At 49.0% G+C, this 8,908-nt stretch overlaps 1 protein-coding gene across 1 annotated transcript; it reads right to left on the bottom strand.

Annotated features, from left to right (window-relative positions):
• Window positions 1-2,838: 2,838 nt before the first annotated feature.
• YOD1 (YOD1 deubiquitinase) lies at window positions 2,839-8,444 on the bottom strand. The gene is made up of 2 exons (XM_036398271.2): window positions 8,233-8,444; window positions 2,839-7,656 (listed from the first exon to the last, which is right to left on the bottom strand). The coding sequence occupies exons 1-2, from the start codon at window positions 8,438-8,440 to the stop codon at window positions 6,950-6,952; spliced, it is 915 nt and encodes a 304-aa protein (XP_036254164.1). The 5' UTR covers window positions 8,441-8,444; the 3' UTR covers window positions 2,839-6,949.
• Between the last annotated feature and the right edge of the window lie 464 nt (window positions 8,445-8,908).

Raw genomic sequence — 8,908 nt, 5'->3', positions numbered from 1 at the left:
TCTGCAAGCTCCTTCCCCGTGCTGGGGACTCCTTCCACAGGCAGCTCCTGGAGCTCTGGTGAAAGCTGAAGCCCCCCGAGATGCCCATCAGGCTCATCTTCACCTTCTCAGAACCTCTGCAGGTGAAAGCTGAAGCCCCTCAAGATGCCCATCAGGCTTGTCCTCACACTGACACCTCTCAGAACCTCTGCAGGTGAAAGCTGAAGATGCCCAAGAAGCCCATCAGGCTCATCCTCACACTGACACTGTCTCAGAACCTCTGCTGGGGCATTTCTCCAGCAACATCTCCTGAGCCCCTTGTGCCACCCCTGCTGCCTCCTCCAAAAAGGGGCCCAGATGTCCCCACCCTGTGCAGGTGACACAGACCCCCAGGGGCAGGCAGAGAACAGCAGGGCCTCCTTCTTACCCTGACTTTGGGCTCTGTTGTTAAAATTGGAGCTTTCCCTGCTGATTAACAATGCTTTGGCCATTCCCCACACACAGCATGGACTTGTACCTGCTTGACAAGGTGCTGCTCACTGCAAATCTACAAACACCCTGCAGGAAATTTCCAGGGCTGACACAGCTGCTGGATTCATTCACATTTCCACGCTCCAATGATTTTTTTTTTTTAATTGGTATTTTTAGCAAAAGGATTTGTTACCACACATGCTCCCTGCTCCACAGAACAGGGAAGTGGAAACATCAGCTAATTAAAGCCAGGGGAAGATGGAAGGAGAGCAGATGACCCAGAGGCTTCCACAGGCAGTGCTGAGCCCAGCCAAGTGCTGTTCCAGAAGGGAACATGTGCTGCAGAGCAGATCCACAAAGCTGAGAGCCCCAGCCAGCCCCAGCCCTTTGTGATGTCCCTGGTGAGGGATGGGGATGCAGCCAGAGCTGCTGGAGCATTGTCACAACCAGGGGTTGAGGGCAGGATTGGTGCCAGGGCTTCAGGAGCTGTGAGTTTAAACATGGTATTAATTAATTAATGAAGTGGGTTTGGTTAATGCACCCTAGCAGCTGCCTGAGCTGTTTGCTGTCCCAAACCCAGGTTTCCCCAGCTTTTAGTGAATTAATTTTAATTTGAAGTGGAAGCTTTAGACCTGCCTGGGTTTTGTCGAGTTGTGCCCTGTACTGAGGCTGCTCTGAGGAGGGAGGAAAGCAAAGCTGGGGTGATTTTGTTCAAATTTCAATGAATTAATTTTAATTTGAAGTGGAAGCTTTAGACCTGCCTGGGTTTTGCCGAGTTGTGCCCAGTGCTGAGGCTGCTCTGAGAGAGGGAGGAAAGCAAAGCTGGGGTGATTTTGTTCTTGCAGTGCCAGCAGGGTGTGAGTGAGCAGCAGCAGGGCTCCAGTCTGGGCAGTCCAACAGGCAGAGCTGGCAGGAAAGTGTCAGGATCCATTAGGAGAAATCTGGAGCTCCTCTGAATCAGGAGCCCAAAAACAACCTGTTCCTTTTCCACATTCCTCTCCCTCCAACAAATACAAATAGCTACAACTCAAAATTGTAATGAATTAATTTTAATTTGAAGTGGAAGCTTTAGAGCTGAGTGGGTTTTGTCGAGTTGTGCCCTGTGCTGAGGCTGCTCTGAGGAAGAAGGAAAGCAAAGCTGGGGTGATTTTGTTCAAATTTCAATGAATTAATTTTAATTTGAAGTGGAAGCTTCAGAGCTGCGTGGGTTTTGCTGAGCTGTTCCCAGTGCTGAGGCTGCTCTGAGGAGGGAGGAAAGCAAAGCTGGGGTGATTTTGTTCTTGCAGTGCCAGCAGGGTGTGAGTGAGCAGCAGCACGGGCCAGGGGTGTCTGACAGCAGCAGGGCTCCAGTCTGGGCAGTCCAACAGGCAGAGCTGGCTGCCTGCAGCCCCTGTGGGTCAGGAAAGTGTCAGGATCCATTAGGGGAAATCTGGAGCCCAGAAAGAACCTGTTCTTTTTCCACATTCCTCTCCCTTCAACAAATATAAATAGCTGCAACCCAAAATAAGGTGTGATTTCACACAGATGGCATGAAGGATATGCCAGGAGTCAAATGATGCAGAGAAAACTTCCCAGTGCCCTGGAAGGACTTTGGCAGCTTCACAGCCCTGCTGAGCCTCACCCTGTTCCTAAACACCAGGGCACAAGTGACTCAGGCCTGGCCCTGAAGGAAAAGCATCCACAGGCGTCACTGATAAGATTCCTGTCAAGGTAGGGAGGTTTTTGTGACTCTGTGGGACTCCTGGGCACTTTCCTTCACCCAAATTGCAGGCACAGCCTGTCTGCTGCCAAATCAGTTATGGAAAATTGCACATAGTTAATGCCTCCTGTTGCACCGCACTCATTAAACCTTCCTATGGCCAAAGAAGGTTTTATTTATTTACTAAATAAATATCTATTTATTATATAAACATCATTTATATAATATTTATATAAACATTATTCATGTAATATTTTCTTTGTTTCACAAAAAGGAGCTGGAGAATGTAGTTAATGCTTCCTGTTGCACAGCACTCATCAAACCTTCCTATGGCCAAAGAAGGTTTTATTTATTTATTAAATTAATATTTATTTATTATATAAACATTATTTAGATATTTATTTTCTCTGTTTCACAAAAAGGAGCTGGAGAATGTAGTTAATGCCTCCTGTTGCACAGCACTCATCAAACCTTCCTATGGCCAAAGAAGGTTTTATTTATTTATTAAATAAATACTTATTTATTATATAAACATTATTTAGATATTTATTTTCTCTGTTTCACAAAAAGGAGCTGGAGAATGTAGTTAATGCCTCCTGTTGCACAGCACTCATCAAACCTTCCTATGGTCAAAGAAGGTTTTATTTATTTATTAAAGAAATATTTATTTATTATATAAATATTATTTAGATATTTATTTATTTATTATCTCTGTTTCACAGAAATGAGCTGGAGAAGGGAGCTGAAGTGTTCCCATAGCTTGCTTACCTTTAACACCAGAAGTGAGGAGGCAGCTCTCAAGCTTTAATAGCTCCCCAACATTTTCCTCAAGACTTTAATTAAAAATAATAGACAAAGGCACTGTGGTCCTGGACAACCTGATTTTGTTAACTCCTCTGTTGTATTCCTGTTTCAGGGGGGAGTTGGTGCTCAGACAGCTGAAACAGCAGGAGTGATTTCACCAATTGGAAGGAATTTTATTTGGAACAAACCTGACAGCACTCTCAGAGCTGGATGCAAAGTTTGATTTCAAATGCAGGCAGACATTTAATTGCATGGCAGCTGCAATTTTCCAAACAGCAAGTTGACAACTTTTAGTTCCTCTTCTGGAGAGTTTCCTTGGCAGGGAGAGGCTGCCAGGGCTGGCCCATGGGTGGGTTGTGCAGTGAAATCAGGCACACACAGATGATTCAGCACCCAGCCTGTGTCAGTCTGATTGCTCAGAACCTCCAGCAGCAGCAGAGAATTTCTGCTCTCCTCATTCAGCCCCTGCCAAGAGGGACAAACACAACACTGTGGGGTCAGAGAGGTTCCAGCTGGCCCAGAACAGATCCCAGTTCCAGAGCTGGGATATTCTCCAGGAGAGCAGGACGGGCACAGGACACTGTCCCCAAACTGTCACAATGGCCCCCTGTGACTGTGCCCAGGGAAAGGGGCTGATTTGAGATGTACCATGGAACAGGATGTTCCTTTTCTCAGTGCTCTTTTGAGAGGAGGTTGCTCAGAACTTCAGAATTTAGGTTTGTCCTTCAGAAATTCCAGTTATTGCTGATTTTCTCCCCAGACTGCTCTTTCAGTCTGTTCATCCATGGAGTAGATCTGTGTAATACTGGACACAAATACATGTGAAGTTGGTTTAATAATTTGTATATAAGATTCTGGAGGGATGTCAAACTCCCTTTACAGCTGAGTCCTGATATCTCAGGTACCATATTTCACAGAATCCCAGAGTGATTTGGTGTGGAAAGGATCTTGAAGCTCATCTCATCCCATTCTGATATTCAGAGTTCATCCCACCACTAGAAGGATGCCATTTTTGGGATAATTCCCTGACTTTGTCACTAAGAGCAGGAAAATCCTAGTTAAAAAGTACTAAAAAACACTCTAATTTATTAAAAGAAAAAGAGTTGTACTTTAAATCTATCCAGCCTTTTATGTTTTAAATAACGGAGATACTTTTTGTTTGGGAAAGTTTAGCAGAGTAAGGAGAAATTTTTCTTGCAGTCAAGGAGTTGTTCTTTGTCCCCCTGTAACAAGATCAACTTTTACCACCACAAATTACAGGTATATCTTTTTTTTTTAACCAAAGAGATTTTATTTTTCTAGGCAACAAAAGAGAACATCCAAGCAGTGATAGTGACACGTCTCCCTCCAAGGGAACTGATTCTCTGGTAGCAGATTCCCAATGCAAACATGATCTAGCAAAGCTAAACACTCTGGATTAAATAAAGCTCATTTTTCAAATACTGCAACTGAGAAATACCAGGAAAAAAAAAAAAAAAAAGGTTTCACACATTTTGAGAAATCCATCCAGGACACAAAGCTAAAATCTAAGGGTTGCTCCCCAAAGTCAAGGCAGACAATAAATATGGATCTTCCACTTGTGTTCCAAAGACACCTGGTGCACCTCTCTGAGGTAGGTATTGTGTCCATGTGACAGATGGCAAAGGGGGAGGATCAGCTCCTTGTGCCAGGCATGTCCCTGCTCCCCTGGGACAGCTCAGAGCACACCTGGGGCTTGCCAGTCCCTTGGTCTCGTTCCTAGCCAGTATTTCAGCTCAAGTAGTTATAACACAGTGTCATCTTCAAGTTCCTTTGAACTGTCAGGTACTTCTGGAGGTTTTTAAGCATCAGCTTCTACAGGGCTGGGTTTAATGCTGGGTTTTGGGGGGTTTTTATCTTCTTTTCCTAATGACAGGCTAAAAGCAGAGTGGGGTTTAACACTGGAAGCTAAGTGGCTTTCTATAGGGAACTCCCAACAGTGCTAATGTGTGTTTTAATACTGAATTAAAAACAAACCCAGTCCACAGTGCTCTGGGTGATCCTAGAGCTGTTCAATTATTCATGCCTTAATTCAACAAAGCACTTAAGTAATTATGTTCTTTCTTCAGTAAAACCCTCCTGTATTTCAAGATCCAACTGGGAGCCTCTGCTGAGAACTAGAAATAGGATTTTAGCAGAAAAGGTGGTGTGGCTGCACCAGTTTGGTCAGGTGCCTGAGGGAACAGAGCCCTTTCAAACTGGGTTTTAGGTTAAACCCACGTGGGTTTATTTCTGCCTCAGTCTGAGGATGCTCCTTCCTGTTCCCCAGTCTAAAAGTGCAAGGAAGGTCACTCAAAACAGTAACAGAAGAATGGCAGGCAAATGATATTTTAAAATTCAAGAAATAAGGATGTGTTGCAGGCATTTCAAAGAAAAAAAAAAAAACCACAACATAAATCCCCTTCAGTAATATGCACCTTTACAGCACCTTTTAAAAGCCCTCAAAAGCACTTGCTGTTAAGCTTCACAACCCCACTGTGAGGTAAAATAATTCCAATTAAACCAATTTCACCTTCCCTGATTCTGAACAGTCCAAGGAGTGGGGCACTTTCCCCAGCTTATTTTCATCTGAATATTCAGCTGTGATATTTCATTATCACAATGAAAGTCTTGCTACTCCACAGTCAGTGGTGAGAAATCAAACACATTAAGGCAGAAAGCAGATGGAATTTCAAGCCTCCCTTCTGGCTCTGGCCTTCAGAGGGCAAAACTTTTTACCAGCAAAGAGTGAGAACTCAACCTTAAAGTGCTCATTCACAGTATTTGGAAACTGGAACAGCTTAGTAACACCATGGCCTTAATTGGCTCTACTCAAGTAAAATATTCAATGTATTCATTTAACAGATGCAAATTAAGTCACTTCCCTAACTACTCACTTCCCTCTTGCAGGAATTTCCAATGCTATTATGAAGAAGAATCCCAAGTATTCCAGGCAACATGCTTATGCTCTGATGCAGTGTAAACACCAGGGGGTTGAGAGTTATTTTTCAAGCAACTAAAAACTACCTACGGAGGATTAATAAGTTTTATTCAACACTTATCCATCTACTCATTAATTTAAAGGCTACCTTAAAGCTTAGAGGCCACAGCTTTCCCTAAAGTTCTCTGCACACAAACTACACAGTCTATTCCTGATGGTATAGGGCAGCTCAGAGATCCTTTTTCCACTACAAGTTGTATTTTTGATATCACACTTGGTATTTCCATTATAAATCATGCACCACACGAGCAGTTTCCCCTCTGAGAGCTGCACATACGTGCAGAGCCCAATTCTCAGTGTGAGTGATGCTGATATGTGTGTTTCCCAAAGCCTCAGATTAATTGAATTCCCCTGAAAATGTACATTCAGCACCTCAGAGATGGATTTTACAGCAGTGTTGGTAAGCCTGGCTGTGTGTGTCTGCTTAGATCACGCATTCAGCACCTCAGAGGTGGATTTTACACAGGTCTGGTTGTGTCTGTCTGCTCAGATCACACATTCAGCACCTCAGAATGGATTTTACAGCAGTGTTGGTAAGCCTGGCTGTGTCTGGCTGCTCAGATCACACACTCAGCACCTCAGAGGTGGATTTTACACAGGTCTGGTTGTGTCTGGCTGCTCAGATCACACACTCAGCACCTCAGAGGTGGATTTTACAGCAGTGTTGGTGTAAAATCCTGGCTGAGGATTTTACAGCAGTGTTGGACAAGCCTGGCTGTGCCTGTCTGCTCACTCACACACACACACACACACAGAAGGTGATGCAATCAAGGTGTGGCTGCCACTGTCCACCACCAGCCCAAGTGCCATCCCTACTCCCAATCCCCTACTCCCAAGCCTGCGTGTTGGCCACCATGAAGTTAATTTAGTTAATTAGTTAATAAGCTTTTCAAGCTATGTGAACGGAATTTTATGATTACAAACAGCTTATCTGGGACTCCAGAATCTGATTCCAGAGCGCTGAGGTAGTCGATGGCACCCTCCTCGTGCTGCTGAGCTCACACCTCGCCGAAGTTGGTGTGTCCAGTCTCCCTGGCGTGCTCCCTGGCCTCCAGCTGCCCCGTCAGTCCCTTCTGGCACACCATGCAGCGCAGGGCGAAGCGATTCACATCCGTGAACTGCCTCTTCCTGCGGGCTTCATCCGCCAGCTCCAGAGCCTGTGCCAGCACCACATCATCGCTGCTGGGGAAGATGGTCTGGGGAGGAAGGTCCGAGGAGGGCAGGCGGCGCTCCAGGGGGTCGTAGTGGATGCCATCGTAGATGAGCAGCACGCGCTTGCTGTAGCCGGCGTCCTCGCCGAAGCGGTCGATGCGCACGGTCTGCGTGTCCACCACGCAGATCTCGCACTGGTAGAACTTGGAGAGGATGGAGACCTCGATGGCTCCTCCCCAGGTCTCCTCCCTGCGGATCCAGTCACAGTATTCCCTGTTGGTTTTGCCCAGCACGGCCTCGCAGTACGACTCGGGGTCGCTGGCCACGATCTGGGCGATGAGGTTGCGCATCTCCGGGGCGCAGCCCGGGTCGTACACGCCGCCCTCCACCACGTAGAAGACGCTGGTGAACAGGCAGGAATTGTCTGCTGGCACCACCCTCCTGACCAGCACGGGCACGGCTTCCCTCACAGGCTGGGACATGGCTTTTTTGGCGATCACCGGCGAGCCGGGCTCAGGTTTGGATGTATCCTCTTCCACTATCAGAGTGTCACCTACCACACAGGAGGAGGGACATAAAGGGGAGAACTAAATTAAAGGAGAATTACTCCTCCAACACAACAACACAGCTGACATTGCTGAGGGTCACAGAAGAGAATCACAGAATAATTTGGGGTCTTAAAGACCACCCAGTCCCACCCCTGGCAGGGGCAGGGACACTTTCCACCAGCCCAGGCTGCTCCAAGCTCTGTCCAACCCGGCCTCGCACACCTCGCCCGTTTCCCCCAGCTCGGTATCCCGCCGGGAAACAGCCTCGCCCAACAGCCGCCGGCACCACAACGGTCCCCGCGGGACTCACCTGGCCTGGCCCGGACCCCGTCCCCTCCAGCCCCGCGCGCTTCTCCCTCCGGACCCCCGGGACGCAGCCAAAGCACCGGCGGCGCCCGCAGCGAACAGGAAGCGCTGCCGAGCCGGGCGCTGACGCCTCCCACGGCAGAAGGAACCGGCCCGACCGCCGGTTGATGAGGGGTGTGTGTGCCACGGCCTCTTTAATTAACGTAATTGCAGCCGGCGGAGCTGCAGAGCCCTCAGAGCGCCGCCCGCCGCCCTCCTCCCCGCGGGGCCCTCACCCGAGTGGATGCCGAGCTCGCCCAGCCGCCGCTCGCCGTCGCTGAGGTCGAGGCTGCGCGGCGGGAAGCCGAGCAGGAGGCGCTGTGCGGGCGCGGGCACTCCGGTGAGCGCGGCGAGCGCGGCCTGCATGTCGCGGAGGCGGGAGTGCGGCGACAGCCCCGGCAGCGCGTGCGAGCCGCTCCGGGCCTTGCAGCGCAGCCGCAGCATCCTCGGGGCCGCCGCCGCACCGGCCGCCGCCGCTTCCGCTTCCGGCCCGTGTCTGCCCCGCTCTCGCGAGAGCACGCCAAGCCCCACCCCCCCGCAACCCCAGCAAGCGGCCAATCAGAGCGCGCGCGGCGCCCGGTCATTTGCATAGCGCCCGTACATTTGCATAGTGCCGGGCTCATTTGCATAGAGCCCGTGTCGTCGGTACGGCACGCGGGGCATCTGATTTGCATACAGCAGGTGACACCACCCACTTAATGTGCATGCAGCCGGACACCTCCTTGCCATCTCATTTGCGTAACGCGAGGTGTCGCCGTGATTTGCTGTCCCCTCCCTTCCGCGACGATTACCTCCCCATTTGATTTGCATAGCCCGCCTGGATTTGCATAGAGGCGCGAGCTCCACTCCCCTTTCATCACCGTCCATCTCATTTGCATGGCGCGCGTGCTCCGCTTCCCCACTCGCCCCTCC

Source organism: Molothrus ater, chromosome 25 (assembly GCF_012460135.2).
Source record: "Molothrus ater isolate BHLD 08-10-18 breed brown headed cowbird chromosome 25, BPBGC_Mater_1.1, whole genome shotgun sequence".
Taxonomy (NCBI): domain Eukaryota; kingdom Metazoa; phylum Chordata; class Aves; order Passeriformes; family Icteridae; genus Molothrus; species Molothrus ater.
This window is presented reverse-complemented; position numbering and strand designations above follow the sequence as displayed.